General features: G+C 64.7%; 2 protein-coding genes across 2 annotated transcripts in view; one reads left to right on the top strand and one right to left on the bottom strand.

The window, feature by feature from the left end:
• GTPBP3 (GTP binding protein 3 (mitochondrial)) overlaps positions 1–2,728 on the top strand; it is a 3,359-nt gene extending 631 nt beyond the window's left edge. The window contains exons 2-9 of the mRNA XM_010563301.1: positions 288–523; positions 861–947; positions 1,066–1,268; positions 1,383–1,455; positions 1,553–1,696; positions 1,839–2,004; positions 2,116–2,394; positions 2,497–2,728. Of these exons, the coding sequence (XP_010561603.1) occupies positions 288–523; positions 861–947; positions 1,066–1,268; positions 1,383–1,455; positions 1,553–1,696; positions 1,839–2,004; positions 2,116–2,394; positions 2,497–2,728 (1,420 nt within the window). The remainder of the gene's footprint in view (positions 1–287; positions 524–860; positions 948–1,065; positions 1,269–1,382; positions 1,456–1,552; positions 1,697–1,838; positions 2,005–2,115; positions 2,395–2,496) is intronic.
• Positions 2,729–4,046: 1,318 nt separating this feature from the next.
• Positions 4,047–6,971, bottom strand: PLVAP (plasmalemma vesicle associated protein). The gene is made up of 6 exons (XM_010563206.1): positions 6,341–6,971; positions 5,854–5,944; positions 5,055–5,641; positions 4,592–4,715; positions 4,410–4,488; positions 4,047–4,315 (listed from the first exon to the last, which is right to left on the bottom strand). Exons 1-6 carry the CDS (start codon positions 6,716–6,718, stop codon positions 4,309–4,311), a joined length of 1,266 nt encoding a protein of 421 aa, XP_010561508.1. The 5' UTR covers positions 6,719–6,971; the 3' UTR covers positions 4,047–4,308.
• Between the last annotated feature and the right edge of the window lie 14,105 nt (positions 6,972–21,076).

Raw genomic sequence — 21,076 nt, forward strand, 5'->3', positions numbered from 1 at the left:
TGCCCGCCCTGGGCCTGGTGGGGTGCACGGGGAGGGGTGCAAGCTGGGGTGGGGGAGTGTAGAAAGAAGGGCTGCACCCCTGGCCCTTGAGGTGGGGGAGGGGCATAGGCAGGAGGGGTCTGCACCCCAGAGCCCAGTGGGAGCCCCCTTGGGTCTGTGGGGTGCAGGGGGAGGGGTCCCGGGGGGTAAATGGGGGGTTGCAAATCCCTGCACCCTCTCTGGCCCATCTGGGGGGTGCGGAGAAGGGACCCCTGCACCCCTTCTCCGGGCTGCCTGCCCCCTCGCAGGTGGGCGCAGCACCTGTGCACCGCGGCGTGGGGGGACACCATCTTCGCCGTCTCCTCGGGACACGGGCGCTGTGGGGTGGCCGTTATCCGTACCAGCGGACCGGGCAGCCGCGGGGCCCTGCAGAGCCTCACCGGGCGCCCCGAGCTGCCCCCACCCCGCGTCCTGGCCCTGCGACGCATCCGAGACCCCGCCACCGCCGAGCCCCTGGACCGCGGCCTCGTCGTCTGGTTCGCAGGTAGGGCTGACATCGTGGCTCGGTGCCTGGTGGGGGTCTTGGTGCCCGGCACGGCCCCTCTCGGCTTCCCCGGCACCGTGAAGCCGGCTGAGTGCGGATGCCGGTGGGGATGGTCCAGGGTCGACGCTGGCCCCTGTGCACTGATCGTATATAGCTGCAGTACAGCTGCTAGCAGGGGGTCTCTCCCGACCCCCCCCCAAAAAACCCCTGGGGGGTCAGAGGCATGCATGATGCCACGGGAGGGGAAGGGATGGGGTACGCCGGATCCAGCCGGGGGGGCAGCTCACGGCGGTGGGATCAGCTGGTGCCCATCCAAGCCGTGCCCCCTGCTCCGCAGGTCCCCAGAGTTTCACCGGGGAGGACTGCGCCGAGCTGCACGTGCACGGCGGGCCGGCGGTGGTGAGCGGGGTGCTGCGGGCGCTGGGTGAGGCTCCCCCCGTTCCTCTTCCTCCCCCCCCTTCCCCTCTTGGCTCCTGCTCCCTGGGGGTGCTACCGGAGGGTACCTCCAGCTCAAGGAATGGGGCTCACCCCGCGGCTGGCAGGGCGCTTGCCCGGGTTGCGTCCCGCCGAGCCCGGGGAGTTCACGCGACGAGCCTTCCGCCGCGGGAAGCTGGACCTGACGGCGGTCGAGGGGCTGGGGGACCTGATCCGGGCAGAGACGGAGGCCCAGCGGCGGCAGGCGCTGCGGCAGATGGAGGGCGAGCTGGGACGGCTCTACCAGCGCTGGAGCGAGACTCTCACCCAGGTAAGGGTGTCGGGGTGTGGGCTCGGATCCGGCCGCCTTGGTTCCTCCGCTGGTGCCTGGTGGCTTGGGGACATGGGGCTGGGCTGTCCCCACCGCCCCCCCTGCACCGCCCAGGCTCTTGCCCACCTCGAAGCCTACATCGACTTCAGTGAAGATGACAACGTGGAGGAAGAGGTCTTGTCCCAAGGTGAGGGCTGGCAGGGTCGGCGGTGGGACTCGGACACCCTGTCCCTCCTGTCCCCCCACCACCACCATGTCGTCCCCCCCCGGCTCTTTCCCTGCAGTGGATGCCACCGTGCGGGAGCTGGAGCAGGAGGTCGGTGCCCACCTGCAGGACGGGCGCCGCGGGGAGCTGCTCCGCGGTGGGGTTCACGCCGTCATCGCCGGCCCCCCCAATGTGGGCAAGAGCAGCCTGCTCAACCTGCTGTGTGAGTGGGGCGCAGGGGGGCTGCGCACAGCCTGGACGAGGTTCCCCCTCCCCATCGGTGGCTGCCGTCCCCGATGCCAAAAGGGCAGGGGGGGTCCCTGGCATCGTCCCCTGAGCCCTGTGTCGTGTTGTTTCCCCCCCAGGCCAGCGTCCAGCAGCCATCGTGTCGCCGGTGGCGGGGACGACGCGGGACGTGGTGGAGGTGGCGCTGAACGTCGGCGGTTACCCCTTGGTGCTGAGCGACACGGCCGGGCTCCGCGATGCCACCGACCCCGTCGAGCAGGAGGGGGTCAGCCGCGCACGAGACCGGTGAGGCTGGGGGAGGCCGGGCTGGGGGTAGCCCCCACCGTGGGGGCTGGGATGACTGGGAGGCGGCAGGATGCGGCCCCTTGCCCTACCCTGCCGCCCCCCACTCCTCAGGCTGCAGCAAGCAGACCTGGTGCTGGCCGTGCTGGACGCTGCGGCGGTGCCCGCCGAGCCGGCTGGGCTGGGGGCTGCCCTGGGGTCCCTGCTGCCCCCCACTGCCCCCCCCTGCATCCTGGTGCTCAACAAGGCCGACCTGCTGCAGGGGGGCGGAGGGACCCTACGCGACGCCTGCACCCAGGGAGACCCCCTGCCCCCTGCCGCCCTCCTCTCCTGCAAGACGGGCGAGGGGCTCGACCACCTCCTGGAGCTGCTGGCACAGCAGCTGGCGCGGCTGTGAGTGTGTGGGGGCACGGAGAAGGCGCGGGGACGTCGGCCACCCCGTCCCAGCTCGGAGGGGTGCTCCAGGCTGGTTTCTCCCTCCTCCCCGGCCCCCAGGTGCGGAGACCCCCTGGCAGGCTCCCCCAGCCTGACGCAGAGCCGGCACAGCCTCCACTTGGGCGACTGCGTGACGGCGCTGGCGCGTTACAGCCGGGAACGCCGGCAGGACCTGGGGCTGGCGGCCGAGCAGCTGCGGTTGGCGCGGCGGCATCTGGGCCGGATCACCGGCCACGTGGGCGCCGAGGATGTCCTCGACATCATCTTCAGGGACTTCTGCATTGGCAAGTGAGGGGTGCAGCGAGGGGGGGGTCCCCTGGCTGCGGTGCCACCGGCGTTGAGAGGACTGCGAGCAAGGGGAGCTTTTGGCTCCGTCCTGGTATTAAACCATGGTGCCTTCGGCGGCTTTGGCGTCCTTCCCCCTTTCTGGTCCCCGACGCTGCGGGGCTCGGCGTCCCCGTGCTGGGCTGCGGTGTTTTCCTGGCCGGGGGGGAGCGTGTCCCGAGCCCCAGGCATGGAAAAAAACACTGGGAGAGGCCCCGTTTCCTGGCCAGGAGGACAAACAAGGAACTGGAGTGTCTGGAAGGGAAAAGCCACCCCGGGGCTTCCCCCCTGGGGCATCCCCTCCCGTGCCGTGGCGTGGGAGCTGTGGGGCTCAGCATCCTGGCGGGTCTGTCCCAGCACCCCGAGTGCACTCCCAGCCCCGGTGGGGGTCTTGGGACCCCTGGGGCACAGCCCCAGTCTGGGGAGCCATGGGATTCCCCCCAGGTCTTGCACCCACTTGGCAGCTTTGAGGACTGCAACCCCAAAGGTGGGGGCTCCCCAGGGACCACCCCCCAACCCCCCAGTTGGGTCTCCCAGGCTCCGGAAGCGCCTGGTGCTCCGAGATTATTTATAGCAGAGCTCCAGGAAATCCTCTGGCAGCGAGCGGGTCTCCCCGGTCCCACAGCCAGGCTGCGTGGGGGCAGCTGGGACAGTGGGGGAGTCCCTCTGTCACCCCCCATCCCACCCCGGCACCATGCTCTTCCAGGGGCTGGGCAGAGACTGGGTGGCATTCCCATCCTCCGGCAGTGGAGGGTGGCAGGAGCATGTGGCTGCCTGTATCCCGGGAGGGATGCAGCCTGGGGGACCCGAATGGGACCGGGGGGGGGGGACCCGTGTGGGATCTGGGGGTGCTGGATGGGGATGTCCCGGGAGCGCTATGTGCCGCTGATGGGGTGCTGGCAGGGGATGGCGTGCGGGCAGCCCGACAGGCAGGAAAAGCTCTTTCAACAGGAAGGAGTGGGAAGCACGGCTGTAAATCAGCAAGCGGCAGCTGGCGATTAATCACCGCGCTCGGCGCGTCCTGTGCCCGCCGCTGCACCCCGGCCCCATGTCCCGGCGTGCGGAGGGGCCTTGGTGGCAGGATGCGGCTGCCAGGGTTTGGCGGCCAAGGGCTTCCCGCTCGCTCGGCCTCGCACGCTTCCCGCCCCAGAGGGGCGCGTGAAGCCGGGACGGGATGTTCCCGCTCCCCATCCCGGCCGTGGCCTCTGCATCCCCTCTCATAGGCATTTAGACACACATGTGGTGAGCTGTGTCGGTGCTCAGGGCTGGCTCTATTTACAGCTGCCGGCCGCCCCGTCTCCAAGCATACGGGTACATGCGCAGGGGAGGCGAGCGTGTGGGAGAGGACGAACATGGGGGCTCGGGGAAGGGGACGGGAGGTTGGCTCTGGCTCCTGCCATGCTGGTGGCCCCCCCCAGGGGCAGGGGGAGGATGGCGGTGGTGCCGGCCACTCGCTCCCGGTCGGATTTTGCCATCCATGCCGTGGGAAGCACCTCCTGGGCTTGTCCTCGAGCCCCTCGCCGCCGTTTTCCGTACACCGCTCGGCCGTTAGCCGCTGCAGAGAGGGCAGGATCAGGCCCCCAGTGCCCCCAGCTGCCTTCACCTCCCCCCCACCAAAGCCCGCAGGCTCCCGCGCTGGCCCCCCTCACCTGGTGTTCTTCAGGGTGGACGTGTACTGCTCCACGATCTTCTGCACCGTCCGCTGGATCTCCTCCACATTGATTTTGCCTGGTGGGACGGAGGAGCGGGCCCTGAGCTGGGCTGGGCAGCAGTGGTGGTGAGGGGAACAGTGGTCCCCAGCGAGTCCCCCACCCTCCTCCCCAGGACTCACCCATATTCCCGAAGATGCCCTGGTTCCTCAGAGCATCCACGTAGGAGCCGGTGCTGGCAAAGGGTCCCAGCCGCCCACTGCTGCCCAGCACCCGTGAGCCCGTGATGTCGAAGAAGGTGTCCATCTGCGGAGGAGAGCGGATGGTGGTGGTCAGCGCCGGCACCGCTGGCCCGCGCGGCACCGCACCTCTGGGCAAAAAGGGGGCCTGGGGGTGCTGCAGCGGCTTGTCCGTGCCTGGGGTGTACTCGCAGCCGTACGGAAGTGTGTTTGCAAAAGAAAGTATGTGTGTGCAAAAGAAAGTATGTGTGTGCAAAAGTGCACGTGCAAAAGAAAATGCCTGTGCCAAGGTGCGTTTGCAGAAGGGCATGTGCAAAAGAAAAAGGTACGTGCCCAGCCTCGTGTGCTCCCGGCACGGCCACGGAGGGTGCCCAGGGATGTCCCCGTGCCCCGGCAGCTCCCTCACCTTGGAGCCCATGCAGATGTTGAGCTGCTCCTTGAAGTACCCAGCCTGCGCGGCAGCTTTGCTCTTCTCCTCCAGCTCCTTGCTGAGCTGCTCCTTCTCCACCAGCAGCTTCTTCTTTTCCTCCTGGTTGCCCTTGACCTGTTTCTCAGCGTCCTGCAGCCGCTTGTCCAAGTCCTGCTTCTCCCTGGAGCAGTTCATGTGACACTGGAGCATGTTCATGTCGCAGACGCTTTTCCCCATGTATTTGGTCTCCCGTTCCTGCTGCCAGAGGAAAAGCCCCTCCGTCTGCTGCGTCAACCAGGTGACCTGGTCGTTGACTTCGTTGCAGCTGGGGACGGCCAAGCCCTTGATGCGCTGGAAGAAGTAGTTCATGTCGGACCTCAAGGATCTGCACTCGTGCTTCAGCAGTTCCAGGTTGGATTTGGCGGGCTCGCAGGTGATCCTGGTGTTGAGCAGGTCCCGCTGGCAGCTCTCCTGCTCCTGGGTGGCTTTGGTCAGCGTGGCACCTGCTTTGCGGCAGTTTTCCTCTAGCTCCTTCTTGGCCAGGGCTGTCTGGTCCAGCTGGTTCCGCAGCAGCGCCTTGTCGGCTGGAAGGGGGGGCACAGGGTTGGGGTGCATGGTTTCCTCCCACCACCACTAACTCCCACCCTACATCTTGGGGTGACACCCCTGCCTGGCCCGGGGAGGGGGCAGACCCCCTGCACAGCCTGTGCTGGGTCCCCAAGGGATGCTGGGGGTCCCCAGGGGGCTGGGAGGGGGATGCCCAGGGTGGGGCGACAGCCTGGGGGGGGTCCCTTACCACTGCAGCTGGCATTGATGACGCTGATGGTCATGTGGCACTCGTCCAGCTTTATCTTCTGGTAGAAGATGATCTTCATCATCTCCTGCAGCTGAGGTAAGGGGAGGAAGAGGGGGGGGGGTCAGAGTGTCCTGCAAGGACCCCCCCCCCCCCGGCATCGCCTTGCTCCCCCCAGGTGGTGGTGAGAGTGCTGGGGGCTGGCGAGGGTGGGGGATTGAGGAGGATGAGGGGGGGGCTGTGAGAATGGAACCCCCTCAGCCAGTGGCTGCCTCTGGAATGCCAGGGCTGACCCCCCCCCCGGGGCTGGGGGGGGGGGCATGTCAGCGTGGCCAGCAGGCTCTGCCCCCCCATCCATCCCTGCTGAAGCTTGCGGGGCTGAAGCAAGGTCCCAGCTCCCCACAGCCCCCAGCACCCATGGGTGGGTTGCTGCCCCCAATACCTGGGGGGCTTTTCCTTCCTTCCCCGGGGGAGGGGGGGGGGGGCTCACCTTGGGGATGGGGTTGGAACCCTGGGTGCTATTGCACTTATCCAGGTCCCGTTGCACCTTCTGGGCGAGGACCTGCAGCCCTTGCTTCTCCTTGAGGGTGGCATTGAGGGTGCGCGTCAGGTTCATGTTCCTCCCGCTGAGGGTGATGATCTTGTTGTAGCGATCCTGCAGCTGCTCCTCCAGCAGCCGAAGGTGCGTGTCGGTGCCCGCCTGCGCGTTGCCGTACACCATGAACAGCACCAGCCCCAGGATGATGAGGAATTGGATGAGGGAGGTGAAGAGGAAGATATACTTCACATAAAAACCACAGTCCCGCTTGGGCATCGCTTCCTTGGCTTCCAGACCAAACTTGGCCATGGCGTAGCTGCTCTTCTCCATCCCACCGATGCTCTGCGCACCCCACCCCACGGCAGCCCCTTTCAACGGGGCCGCGCCGGGGTGGAGCTCGCTCCCGCCGCCGTGTTTATATTGCTGTATTTAATATTTCCTTCTGCTGGGCTCCTTCCTGCCTCTCCGGATGCCTCAGACCTCCCGGGTTATCACGATGCAGCTTCTGTTTGCAGGAGGACTATTGTTCCCGATGGCTAACAGAGGGGGGTGAAGCGTGGGACCCTGCTCCCCCTCCCTGTGCTGGGGCTCAGCGCTCCCCTGGGACCGGCTCTCACCCCAAAAATAGCCCCCAGCACGGCAGGCACTGGGGATGCCCAGGGAATGAGTCCCCAGGGGCAGGCAGGGTGGGCTGCGGCTGCCCACGCTCACTGGTGGGGTGATGGAGGAGGATCCCACCGCCTGCACCGGGCACCCCGGGGTTGGTCCTGGCACCATGTCCTCATGGTGGGATGGTGGCACGCGAGTCACCAGTGGACCCCACGGCTCACTGGGTTGGTGGCACGCAGGGACTGATGCTCCACGTCTGCTCTCCTGCAGCTTGCAGGCAGCTCGCAGACAGGGGAAGGATGTGGCCAGGTCCTGGCTTGCAAGTAGGGTTGGCAGTGGGCTGGGGTGGGTGATGTGGGGCCGTGGGATGAAGCCACTGGTGGGAACCTGTGGCTGCAGCTCCCGTGGGTGCTGTCACTCCACAGAGCCACCATCCTGCCACGGGGCCCGGGGAGCTGCTCCTGGTCTGTCCCCTGCCGGGGACATCTCTGCTGGGCAGAGCGCAGCCGGTGGAAGGGAGCAAGGGGCAAATCCAGACCTTTCTGTGCCCACCTGCGGCACTGCCACATCCCCAGGCTGCCAAGGAAGCCCCAGCCGAGCACATGGAGCACGCCTGGCCCTGGCCCCGTGCGAGGACGGCCACCCATGCCACCATCGCTGCCGTGGTGGCTCAGCCCAGCCGGGCACGGATGGAAAGAGCCGTGGGTTTGCAGCCATCTCCCCCTTCCCGCTCCAGGTCTGGGGTCCCCTGGGCCCCACACTGGGCTGAAGGGGGAGCCTGGGGGTGAGGGCTGGCTTGGGGACAGGCTGGGGACATGGAGGGGGCTCCTCAGTGCAGGGAAAAGGGGTCACAGCGGGAGCAGGCAGCACCGTGGCAGGGACCAGAGGGAGGGGGAATGGTGCCCATCCGATCCTCAGTACTGGTGACCACAGATGGGGCATCTGGGCTCAGCCGGACCATGTTTGGATCCCAGCCATGGCCATCGCCACCCCGTCCCCATCCCATGGGAGCCCTGGGCTGCGGTGGAGGGGCTGACTGTGCCTGGGACACCCCCCAGCTCTGCAGGATGCCCAGCCAGGGTTGGGGGGGGCTGGCTGGGGGGGGCCGAGGTGTGGGGCCACGCCAGGCGCTGACCCCGATCCGCTTGCTGTTTCCTGCCTTCTGGCTGTGCCGTGGTCCCTGGGGACCGGGAAGTGTCTGCGATGGTCGGGATGGTGTCGGTCCTGAATCCATTCTCAGCTACTGACGTTTCCTTCCTGAGCTGCAAATAACGGTGAGTCACCCCCCGGCCCCCCCCGGCCCCACAGCAGGGACACTGCCGGGGCTCTGCCGGACCCCTGAGCCCAAGACCCCAACATGCCAGTGGCTTCTCTGGTCAGATGCTCCCTCTGGCATCTCGCCCCATGGGCTCCCCGCAGCCTCCTGGGGTCACCGGGCATCCCAACGGGGTATCCAGCCCCCCCGCCAGGCTGCAGACCCTGCCTCTGTCCCATTTTCCCATTAGCCTCCCGGCTATAATTAAGCTTTCCCATGCTGAGGGCTGGCGCTGCGTTGAGGTCGGGCCATGGGAATGGCTCTACCTGGTTCCCCTCCCTGTCCCAAGTTGCTGGGGGGCTGGGGTCTCCACTTTGGGACCACTGGGTTTGGGGTGCAGGAATGGGGCTTGTCCCCCCTCCATAGGCTCTGCAGCCTGGGGACCCCCCGACACAAGCGGGGGTCATCTCGCAGAGGCACTTTCACCTGGAAAACCGCCTGCCAGCACCTTCCCCGGCCCCCAAGCCAGGACAGGGGGGGCGGGCAGCGAGGGGCACGGGGGGCAATGATGTCCCATGGAAAGCGCAGGCAGGAGGAGGCCGGATGCCTGCGCGCAGCCTGCCTGCCCTCTGCACAGGATACCGCGACGGCAGGAAAATCTGCAACTTTCCTGGAAACTTTCTTCAAAGCGGATCAAAGATGCCGGGAAGCGACTGCAAAACAGCAGCAGCTGATGATCCCCATTCCCCTCGGCACCGTATCCCTGGCTGGGCCCCCCCCCACCCCAGGGTGCCTGTGGGGTCCCTGGCAGAGCCGGGTCCTGTCCTGGCAGCCGCTGGCACCGCGGTGGCAGAGCCCGGTTAAAAAGTCCTGGGGGGCGTGTGGTGACTGAGCAGGGCTCTGGGGATGGCTGAGCTGGTGGCACAGGGAGACGTCCCGGTGAGCAGAGCAGCCTTTATTGCCCAAACACCTGCCCAGTGTTCCCAGTTTCTGGAGCGTGCTGGGAGCGTGGCATTGAACCCTGGAGCTGATTAAGGAGCAGCTCCAAGCAGTCGGTGGGGGAAACCATCCCTTGGTTGAGCTAAAACTCTGCCCAAAAGCCGGACAACCGACCCCTCTGGTCCTGCCGTCCTGCTCCGGCTGTGGCATCGGGACACACGGCAGCGTCACGATAGGCGACAGGATCGGGACACGTGGTGGTATCGGGATAGAGAGTGCCATCGGGACAGGGTGGCATGAAGGCACACGGTGACCACCAGCGTCGTTCATCTGGACACGCTAGCTCCAGTCAGGGCTGAGCCGCTGCTGGGTCCCAGTGCTAAGGGGCGCTGTGGGACTGGGAATGATGGGCTCGACGTTGGGGTTGGTGGGGGGGGTGCCCGGCCCCCAGCCCCCGGCAGGGAGGGGGTCGGGGGGTTTGTGGGGCTTCAGCCTTTCCTGCAAAAGAGGAGAGAGCAGGGAGTGAGTCCCCACACAGCCCCCGGGTCCTGTTCCCCTGGGGACACCGGTGACGATGGCACCTGCCGGGAAGAGTGGCCGTGAGCACCCAGGCTGGCCGCACCGGTGAAGCCCCCTCCCCAAACTAATGCTTGGGTCGTGTGCCCCCCCTTCCCAAGCGCTGCAGGTAGGCCAGCACCCACAGAAAGTACCGGGATGGGGGGCACCTGCGCCCAGTCGCTCGGTCCCTCGCCCGCCGCCGCCGCAGCGCGTCGACCTCGGCCGCGTAGTCCCGTCTGCGGGGAGAGCGGAGTGGCGTGAGGGGGTGTCGCTGTCCCCCCTGGGGATGGGGGGGCGGAGGGTCCCCATGGGCAGAGAGGGACAGGGCAGTGTGGTGGAGGAGCTGGGTGTGGGGCTGGGTTGGTTTGGGAGGGTGGGTGCTCAGCCCATGGAGGGGGGGGGACAGGGACCTTACAGGGTGGCTTCGAGCTCTCTCTGCCGGGCCTCGCATTGCTCCCCGCGCGCCCGCAGCGCTCGCTGCTGCTCCGCCGCAGCCTCCAGCCGCTGCCGCAGCCCCAGCGCCTTCTCCTTGCCCTGCGCCAGCTCCTCTGCGGGACGAAGGGGACAATGGGGGTCACCCGCGCACCCCAAACCTGAGCCCCTTCTGCCGGGCGTTGCCCAAAGGGCTGGGGGACCCCCGGGTGAGCTGCTTGAGCGGGGTGACGGGGGGGACCTGTGCCCCACGCCGCTGCTGCCGGGGGGATGGAGCTCACCTTGCAGAGCTGCTTTGCCGCGGGCCAGTTCAGCCCGCTCACGCCGCAGGGCCAGCACCTCGTTCCCCAGCGCCGTCACGTTGGCCTCCAGCCTGGCCTGGGGAGAGGGGACACGGCGGCGTGGGGACAGGGGTGGGCAGCGTTCTCCCCGTCTCTTCATCTGCGGCTGGAGGTCTGACCCTCCTCACCACGGCCCCATGTCCCCAAGCTGTCCCCCATGCTCCTGGTGGCCTTAGGTTCCCCCCGTTATGTTTCTCGAAGGGGTAGGGACATGGATTTGGGGAAAATCCCTCTTGCCTGGGGGGATGGCTCAGCCTGAGCTCGGTGAGGATGCTGGCGCACCAGGGATGTCACAGGAGCCCCAGGTCACCCAAGCGCCCCGTGAATGGCATCCCCAGTGCCTGAGAGGGGATGGGGCTTCCCCCCTAGTCGGGTCCCCAAGAGGCTGCACAGCCCAACCCCAATCCCGGCGCCAGCCCTGGGAAGTGGGAGCACTTTTCCAGCCTCTCCGGGCCATTGTTCGGCCGGATGAGCCCCGGAGGGGCGGTGGGACCCGGCTCTTCCTCCGGGCTGCGGCCGCGGTGCTGGGGCCAGGCCTTTTCCCAGCCAGGGCCGCAGCTAAAAATACCTGGGAGGAGAGAAATGGCAGCTCCGCACCAGCTCCGGCCTCCGCTGCTGCTTTGGGACGGGGTAATTATATGTGCATGGAGCAGCTTGGTCACAGCTAAGAATAGCTGCCCCTGGCTGGGCACGGGCACCCGGGCAGGGGGATGGCAGGACCCGGGCTGTGCCGAGGGACCGGGAGCAGCCGGGACTCCCCTTTTGGGGTGTCCCTTGCAGGAAGGTGGCCATGCACCCCTGGGGTGCTGCTGGTCCACCCATCCCAGAGCTGCTTCTCCCCCTTCCCGGCTCATCTTTGCAGCCAGTCTTTGCTCTCCGGGGATTGTGCATCTGCAGCATCCTTCCCATCAGTGCCGGGGCTTTCCACGAGCCTGGTCAAAATCCCCCAAGGAATGAAGCATCACCCTGGTCTTGGCTACTGAGCTCTCCCAGAAATCCCCCTCTCCGCCCCAACGTCGCTCCCCCCACTGCCGTGCATGCAGCCGGCTGGCCGAGGACCCCCTTGGCCCCCATCCCTGCCAGCACCTACCGCCCGCTCCCGGCAGGACGCCAGGCTGACATTGAGTTTCTTGCCGTCACCGCGGGCCTGGGTGAGCTCCCGCCGCAGAGCATCCTCCGCCCGTGCGGCCGCCGCCGCCGCCTGCTGCAGCCGGGTTCGGTCCCGCTCCAGCTCGGCCACGCGGTTCCCCAGTTCCCGGCTCTCGTTGGCCGCCCGTTCCCGGCAGCCCCGTAGCTTCCCCACCGCCTCTGAGCGCCACACCATCACCGCCACCGAGACCGTCACCGCCGCCACCAGCACCAGCAGCATCACGCACAGTCCCAGCACCTTCAGGGTGGCCTTGGGCACCGCAGGGTCCATGCCGGAGGGGGACACGGGACTGCTCGCCTGCTCCGGCGGCGGCTGCCCGGGATGTGCCAGCATCCCCAGGGCAGGTCGCTCCCTGGGTTGCCGTAATTACCGCGTGTGGGTTTTTCTCACCAAACACGGCTTTGGGCTGTGGTTTCTTGCAGGTCATAGCCCAGAATAGACTTTGTTTGTGCTGGAGGTGGGAGGATGCTCTGCCCCGGCGCCCGGCCGTAGGTCACAGCTGCAGGGACAAGCAGGGATGCAGTTGGGGTCTGGTGGATGTTGGGAATGCTGAGGCTGCAGTCTACCTGAGGGGTATCTGCAGCACCCCCTTACCCGCACCGTGCAGCAGGGTCAGGGCTCTGGGTCCCCAAGAGGTGCTGGAGCAACAAGATGCTGGATTTCCACAAGGTTTTTTTGAATTTTATTAAAAAATAACCTAACCGTGAAGTGCCTGTGGACCCCTCGGCTCAGGGCAGCCCTGCCATGTCTCTGTGCCCTCCAGCACATGCCCCAGTCCCCTTCTCTTGCCCTGGGCACAGTCCTTGGTGGCTGGAGGGAAATCATCTCCCCAGGATATCGCCACGGTGAATAGGGTGAATTTGGCAAGCAGAGCATGCAAGGAGGTATAGGCGGTCCCGGGACAGGGCTGAGCAGGCACCGGGCTCCTGCAGCAGACACTGCACCCGCTGCCACCCCTAGACTCTGCCAGGCTGGACGGGGATGGTTCCTCCTCGCCCCACGTCAGGGGACGAGGAATCATGGAGGTCCGTGTTCCTGCTGCTCACAGGAGGAGCATCCCAGGGAGGAGGAGAACCAGGAGGCTGAGGGACGTGGCAAGGAGCCTGTTCCCACCCGAGTGCTGGCTCCTCAAGTCCTGGAGTTCCTTCTGCAGGTGCTCGTTCTGCAGCTGGAGCTCATTCCTGGGGGGGGGGACAGGGAGAGTTGGTGACAGAGCGTGGGGCTGGGGGTGGTGTGGGGGAGCGTGGGGCTCACCTGCTGCTTTCCAGGTCCTCCAGCTGATTCTGCTGCTGGGTCACCTCTGCCTTGAGCTTCCCATTCTCCTCTGCAGGGAGGTGACGGCAGACCGGGGTCAGGGTGTCCCAGGGGACAGGGATGAGGGTGACTTGAGGGGATGGAGATCAGGGTGTCTTGGGATGGGGATCAGGATGACACAGGGGACAGGGATCAGGATGACCCAGGGGACAGGGATCAAGGTGTCTCATGGGATGAGGATCAAGGTCACCCAGGGGACAGCGATCCGGGTATCTCAGGGGATGGGGATGAGGGTGACCCAGGGGCTGGGGGTCAGGGTAGCCCAGGGGCTGTTGTCTGTGCCCACACCCCCCACCTCGGAGCCCTCACCCTGCCCAGGACTCACCTTGCAGCTGGGTTACCCTGGCAAGAGCCTGCTCCAGCTCCGAGGCTTGCCCCTCCAGCTCACCCTGAGCATCGGCAGAGGGAAGGGGCTGGAGACTCCGGCTCGGGCGCTCCCTCGCACCAGCCAAAAGCACCCAGTTCAAGGTGGGGGGCTGCAGGTTTCCCCATAGGGTCCCAGCCCCCCACCTGCCAGCAGAACCCCAGCACCTACCAGCTTATTCCTGCAGACTTCCCACTGGTGGTGGGCTTCCGTGAGGGACCGGTTGGTGACAGCCAGCGCCTCCTCCAGCCACTCCAGCCTCACTGAGCAATTCCCCACCATCGCAGGGACTGCGGCCGGCTGGCAGAACATGGTGGTGAGGACTACCGCCAGCGCCACAACGACCACACAGAAGACCACGGCCACGTGTATCTTCCAAGCTTGCTTGGCTCGGGGCAACCAGTGTGGGCTGCAGCCCTCCATCCTGCCTGTGCTGCCCTGTCCAGGCAAAAACACACTGGGCTGGGAGCAAGCTTGAGTTTCCCCCTAAAATCAAACAGTTTCATTTCTCAAAGAGTGGGACTTTCCAGGAAATCATGTGGTTTGTGACAGAGCAGCATCCGGGGGAGTTGAATGGCCGCTGGGCTGCCGAGGTCTCTCGTGGGGCTGGTGCTGTGCCCCTGCGTGCACCGGGGCTGGTACAGGCAGGGCTGGGGCAGATGCTGGGGGGGACCCCGCCGCTGCAGGGGGGTGACCCCAGCCCTGTGTCCCAGCGAGTTGGGGGGCAGAGCTGGGGGGCTGTGGGCGTGCATGCAGCCCCATGGAGCTGCCAGTAGGGACAGTGCCCATGGTGGGGGGACACACGGCAGAGCGTCCCCCAGGGCAAGGGGTAATGGGGGTGTCGGGGGTGTAAATGGGGTATGGGATACCCGGAACATGGGGTGCCTGGGGTATGGGGGATTAGGGATAGGGGGTACTCAGGATATGGGTTACTGGGAGTGTGGAGAATTAGGGGTACAGGGTTGTGCTGGTTTTGGCTGGGGTAGAGTTAATTTTCTTCATAGTAGCTGGTATGAGGCTATGTTTTGGATCTGTGCTGAGAACTGTTGATAACACAGAGATGTTTTCCTTATTGTGGAGCAGTGCTTGCACAGAGTCAAGGCCTTTTCTGCTTCTCACCCCACCGGCAAGCAGGCTGGGGGGGGCACAAGGAGCTGGGAGGGGACCCAGCAGGGACAGCTGACCCCAACTGACCCAAGGGATATTCCATCCTATACGATGTCATGCTCAGCATACAAAGCTGGGGGAAGAAGAAGAAAGGGGGGGGGCGTTCGGAGTGATGGTGTTTGTCTTCCCAAGTCACCGTTACGTGTGATGGAGCCCTGCTGTCCTGGAGATGGCTGAACACCCGCCTGCCCATGGGAAGCAGTGAGTGAATTCCTTGTTTTGCTTTACCTGTTAAACTGTCCTTACCTCAACCCATGAGTTTTCTTGCTTTTAATCTTCCGATTCTTTCCCCCATCCCAGCGGGGGGAAGTGAGCGAGCGGCTGCGTGGGGCTGAGCTGCTGGTGGGGGTTCAACCACAACAGGGGTACTCAGGGTGGGGGGTACTGGGGGTATGGAGAATTAGGGGTATGGGGTACTCAGGGTCTGGGGTACTGGCGGTATGGAGAATTAGGGGTATGGGGTACTTGGGGTATGGAGAAATGGGGGTATGGGGTCCCTGGGGTATAAAGTAACTGGAGTTTGGGGTGCCTGGGCTCAGGGCTACCTTAGGTACAGCATAACTGGAGTTTGGGGTAACCAGGTTATGGGGTACCTGGGGTGTGGGGTACCCAGGGTACAGGGGTACCCAGGGTGTGGGGTTACTGGGGTAGGTGGTACCAGTCTGCAAACACTTCTGCAGCGCAGCCTTCCCCCCCCAGCCCAGTTCTGCCCAGCAGGGCTGCCCCGGCTCTGCCTGGGCAAAGGGGCACTTCTGGGGCCAGGATCCAGCCCTGGCTTCTGGCAAGCGCTTGGCCCTGTGATGTCCGTGCCAGTCCAGGCTTTCATGGGACATCCCTGTCCAGAATGATCCTGGCTCCTGCTGTTCGGGAGGGTTTTTATGTGGGGGAAGAGCTGGTGAGGGGAGGAGGAGGGTTAAAGGGGGAGGAAGGGCTGCGAGCCCTCCGCTCCCATCCTTAGGGAGCAGCATCGTGGTCCAGCCACCGCATGGGCTGGTTTTTGGGAGGCCGAGAGTGGGGCTAAGCCAGCATTGGGGAGAAATTCAAAACGTTCTTTTTTCCAGGAGTTGTGCTAAAATCCTGGGGTTTTTAATGCTTTTCCTGCTGGTGTTTCTCAGCAGGGAAATGTCCTCTGAGAAAAGGCAACGCCAGCCGGTTCATCATGGCCCCGAAGGACCCCAAAGCACTTGGGGGGACTGGGACGACTGTCCTGCCAGGTCCTCTCCCTGCCACTCTGTGGGGCTGGGAGGAGATGGGGGACACAGGATGTGGGGATATAGGGTATGGGATGTGGGATGCGATATTTGGATATGGGATACATGATATAGGATATGGGATGCGAGCTGTAGGATGTGAGGTATAGGATGCAGGGTATGGGATACTAGATGCAGGATACGGGATGCAGAATCTAGGATATGGGATGTGGAATGCACATATGGGGATATGGGAATATGAAATACGGGATATGGGATGCTGGATGTGGGATATGGACTATGGGATGCAGGATGTGGGATAGAGGAAGTGGGATGCAGAGTGTGGGATGCAGGACTGGAGTGACACTGCAGCTGGGGATGTCACCGCCCCTCGCACCAGAGATGATCACCCAAATAAATCCAAGTCCAGCCAAGGTGGTGCCTACCAGGAGCAGCCCAGGCCAGGTCGGAGCTGGGGGGCTGAGGGGGCTGGGGGAGTTCCTGCAGTCACCGTGTTTCCGCAGCCAGCTGCTGGTGCCACTGCTCCTGCCACCGCAACTGTGCCAGGAAGCCGAGACCCCTGGCACAGAGTCCTGGCATGGGCAACCCAGCCCCAGGGATGCTCTGGCTGCATCCTGGCACGCAGAGACAGCGGCCACCGCCTCACCTTTCCTCCCCCCCAGCTCCAGAAATAGTTGTTCCACTTTTAGTATTTTTATTCTGCTGCTTCATGTGATAGAAAAAGCAATGGCTGTAAAATGAAAAACACACAAAATATTTACCAAACTTCAAGTTTTTGAGTCAGATTTTCAACATCTGGAGAATTAAAAGGCTCTGGCAGATTCGGTGAGCTGTCAGCGTAAAGGCTTTAAGTATGTTGTTATTATTATTTATGGTCTGGAGCCTGAAGAGGAATGAAGGCCAAAGGTTTCAAAAATAGCTTGAAAAAAGGGAATGGATGTTTTTTCCAGAACCAGCTCACTTTGAACAGCAAGATATTGAGATGCAACTCTTAAAAAATATATCTAAAAAGCAACTGGGAGAGGAATGTGCATTGTCAAGGGCTGCCCCGAAGCCGCCCTGGCGCGGTGGAGCTCAGCTGTCCCCACGGCGTCCTGGCTCAGGCTTGCTTTGCAAAGCAAGTGTTAGTGCTCCAAGCAGCCCCTCTCCCTCTTTCCACTGTTTTCCCCCAAATCCTGACTTCCAGTGGCCCCTTTCCTGGGAGCCATACAGCGATACCCGCCCTGGTGCCCCCGTTTTGGAAGGGGTTGGGGTCTCTCGCCTCCTGCTCCTCCGTGTTCAAGGGCCATTTGTTTTCCTCCTCCAGCAGGTTGTCCGGAGGGACCGGCGGGAACAGAGCAGCGTCTCTTGGCCAGACGGCCTGGAATTCGGCAGCTGGATCCGGCCTGGCCCTGCCATCGTGGCAGAGACAGGGAGCTGGCACCTCCCGTGTCCCCCCCATGGCTGGATGCCTGGGGATGCTCCGGGTGCCCAGGGATGCTCTGAATGCCCAGGGATGCTCCAGTTTGGGATCCCCAGGGATGCTCCAGTTTGGGATCCCCAGGGATGCTCCGGTTCAGGGCAGGGGATGGAGCAGACACCTCTGCATCCCCTGGGGCTGGAGCCCTGGGCAGGATGCGGCCCCTGAAGCAGCAGTGCTGACCACGGTGCAAAGCCAGCAAGGATGGGGTGTGCAGGGGCACATTTTGGGCGGCCGGCGGCCAGGGCCAGCACACGGGAGAAGCTCCTGCCATGGCAGCAATGCTCTGCACCCTGCTCACGCCATGGCTTGCCTCAAGGGAGGTGGTGGGGCAGCATGGCCCCCCCCCAGCCCCTCAGGGGGGGCTGAGAGGAGGCTCCCGGGAGGGTGCAGCGCCTCAGCTTTTCCCTTTCATCCCTTGCCTGCGCCTGTTCCCTTTCAGCCTGAAACGTTGGTTTCTCTCCTATTTTCGGTTGGCTTTTTGGTTGCTTTCTTTTATTATTTTAATTTAGGCACTGTCATTATATTTTCCATTATTTAAAAAAAAAAAAAAGAAAAGAAAGGAAAAGAAAGCAAGCAGCTTCCCAAGGCACTTTCCAGCTCCCGGCTGCTGTTCAGAGCAGCTTTTGTTCCCGGCCAGTGCCAGGACGTGCTTGTGGGGTGCAGCATGGAGGCACCCCCTTCCCACTGCCCGAACCCCGGCTCCCTCCTCCCTGCGGGGCTGGTGGGGGTTTGGGGGGATGCACCCCAATGCGGGGATGCTGTCGGGTGGGGAGCCGAGCAAACGGCAGCCCCATCCCTGCCGTGGGGGCCCCGGCAGCACCGAAGGACGTGCCGATGCGGCGGCGCACCGTCCCGCTCATTTACGTTGGGCTCCGGCCATCCTTAATTGCTGGCGGGGCGGGACAGGAGCTGCCGGCTCCTGGGCTCCTTTTTCCCTTCCCTGCTTTGCTATTCCCTTTTGGCCGGGGTCCGGGGGTAACAAGAAGCAGCTGAGCCTGGCCCCGCCGGCTGCCCCCACCTGCCTTTCTCATCACCATGGGGATACCACGGGGTCTCGCTGTGCCCCCTCACCCACGTCCCATGGTCCTGCCATCCAGGAGCTCTCCCGGGAGGTTTCCCTCTTCCATCCCTGTCTCTGCTTCCCAGGCATTGTCGGAGCCGGATGGCCCCGCCAGCGCTGGGTGCAAGCGGGGAGCGGGGTAATGTTGCACCCACACCTCACCCACCCCAAAAACCCATGGCCGGGACCCACCACACCCCATCGCTTGCCCAAAGCCATGGGGGACCCAAGGGGATTCTCGCTCCGGCCCCAGCCTCCCACCTGCCCATCACGGAGCTGAGCTGGGGGCATCGCCCGTGACAAGGGGCTGAGAAGGCAAAAAAAGAGTGGGTTTTGACCCCAAAGCTGTTGTATTGCAGAAAACGCCTCTGGGTTCTCCATCCTGCAGCCTGTCGGTCCGGTGTGGGGTCCCCGCGGGGCTCCCCCCACCGGGTACCCCCCTCCGGAGCCGCCACGGGTCACGCGGAGCCGCGTGCCGGTGGTTTCTGCTAACGATTACGAGAATTACAGACAAAAGCATCCCAGCTGGCAGCCTTGGACGCTCAGCCGTGTAATCAGCCCTGGGCTGGACTGCAAGGCTCAGCATCGCCTGGAAGCCGGGATGGGCCGGGGGGTTATTTTGGTACCCAAAGATGCTCCGCAGCACACGGATGAGCTGAGGGTCCAGCCAGCCCTGGCCAGCGCAGGGGGCATTTGGGGCCGGGACTGGGACCAAAGGGCTCCTTGTCCCCGGGGCTGGAGGGTGCAGGACCCTTGGGATGGGGACCGCGGCTTCAGCTCCTGAGCTGAGAGTCCCACACCTGGGGGAGAGCAGCAGGAGGATTTTGGCTGCAGCCCCCAGCCCAACCCCTGACCCCGGGCAGGTTTCCAGCCCTCGGGAATGCAGGGCTGGGCCGGACACCCAGCACGGACCTCCTGCAACCCCGGCACATCCCTCCATGTGTGCCCCTGGCTCCTTCTCTGTGTCTGTGGGAGTGGGGGGAGCTCCCGGCCACCCCTTTAGCTCTCCCCTGCTTCCAGCCCCCTCCAGCCCCCAGTGCCCGGGACAACCCCGTGGCACAATGCGGGAGGTCCCGGCCGGCGCTGGGATGGGATCCAGCAAGAAGGAGCAGGGCGCAGCTGTGAGCGTAAGGGGCTGCAAACGGGGGCGTCCGACTGGCCCTTTCGCATGGCTGCTTTTTCTCTTTTTTCGCCCCATTTTTCTTCCCGACTCCATAAATAGCAGCAGAGCTGCAGGAGCCGCTTCCATCTGCCCTGCCTGCACAGCTGCCTCCGACCAAGCCAACCAGATGGTGGAAAACAATCCTGCCCGCTGGCATTCCCCCCCCGGCCCCCCGGCACTGCCGCCAGCGGTGCCCGCGGGGGAGCATCCGCCGGCCTTCCCCGGTGAAGACGGACGCGGATCCCGGTACCGCAGCTCCCAGCACCCCGGGATGGGCAGCACCCAAGTTTTCTGGGGGTGGGAGCCCCGCGATGGGGTCCCATCATTTCCAGCGCCTCCTCCCGTGCTGCGCCGCGGCGTCGCCCACCCAACGTGCCGGCGTCGGTGGGTTCTCGTCCAGGCGGGATGAGGAGAGGGGTTGGGGTTTGGCAGCTGGTTTGGCAAACGTGTCCGTCCCCCCCCCACGCCCCCCTGGGTGCCCCGTGTCCCATTTGATCTCGCAAGCGGCCGCAGCCAGTATAAGGGTGAAAAAATGCCGCGTCATGGCCAAACCATGTTGTAAAAGGGAAACGTTGTCCTGGGAGTGGGGGGGGGGGTTTGGCCCCGTAAATGCAGCCTGTTCCATTACAGCATCCGCCGGGAGCCACGGGTGGGATGGGGCACGGGGTGTGTGTGTGGGGGATGCCTGCGAAACCCACCCAGTACCGCAACCCAGGGGGGACAGACAGACGTCCAAAACGGACTCGCTGCCCTTCACCCTGGCTGGGGTCACCCAGTGGGTCTCCAGCTCCTGTGCTGGGTGCATCCCTGTGCCAAGGGGGCTGAGGGGCTGGATGGATGTGTGTGTCTCCCCCCCTCAGCTGCCACGTCCCCCGGCCACGGGGAGCTGGCGCGGTTCCCCCTGCACCGCCGCCAGCCGGCTGAACCGGGCCCAAGGCAAACAGGAGCCGCCGGGACGGTGCTACCGTGCAGGGCGGGAGGCGATGGGGCAGGAGTTGGGGGGGGGGGAACACGGGTCTGGGCACCCCCGGAGAAGCCCAGCAGCCAGGTGGGTGTACACACAACCTTATATTTTGTAATAAATAATGTACAAATCCGCACGTGCCCTCGGTGCGTGCCGGCACCGCTGCCACTGGGTCGCATCCTGCAATCGCCTCTCGCTTGCTTCCCTGGCCCCGGCACACCCCAGGAGTTGAGGGGGGTTCCCTGTGCTGGGGAGGGAGGGTTAAGAAATGCCTGTTTTGAGGATTTTTTTTGCCTGCGATAAAGGTAGTTGGGGCAAAAAGCTCCCCAAGGGCAAAATAGCCGGGTTGGTGGAGCAGGATGGGTGCAGGATCAGGCCTGGCCGGGCTCTGTCCTGAGCTCAGATGAAGGGCGCGGGGACTGAGCTCGGCATCCCAGGCACGCCGCCCACCGCCGAGCCCCCGCACCCGGCCAGAGAGCTGGCACCGCAGCCGGAGAGCTGGCACTGTGGCCACATCGCTGGCACCGCACCACGCCGGGGCAGAGAGCGCGGGGAGGGCTTTTTCTCCACATCCTTGGGCTTTTTTCCCCCAAAGAAACCCCATGTTTCCTTGTGGGGTACAGGGCAGGGAAGCAGTGGGTGCTCCCAGCTCCCGGCACCCTCGGCCAACGCTGGCCCCGGCACAGGCACACGGGAGCCC

The sequence above is a fragment of the Haliaeetus leucocephalus genome, unplaced genomic scaffold (genome assembly GCF_000737465.1).
Source record: "Haliaeetus leucocephalus isolate CR32 unplaced genomic scaffold, Haliaeetus_leucocephalus-4.0 Scaffold164, whole genome shotgun sequence".
NCBI lineage: Eukaryota > Metazoa > Chordata > Aves > Accipitriformes > Accipitridae > Haliaeetus > Haliaeetus leucocephalus.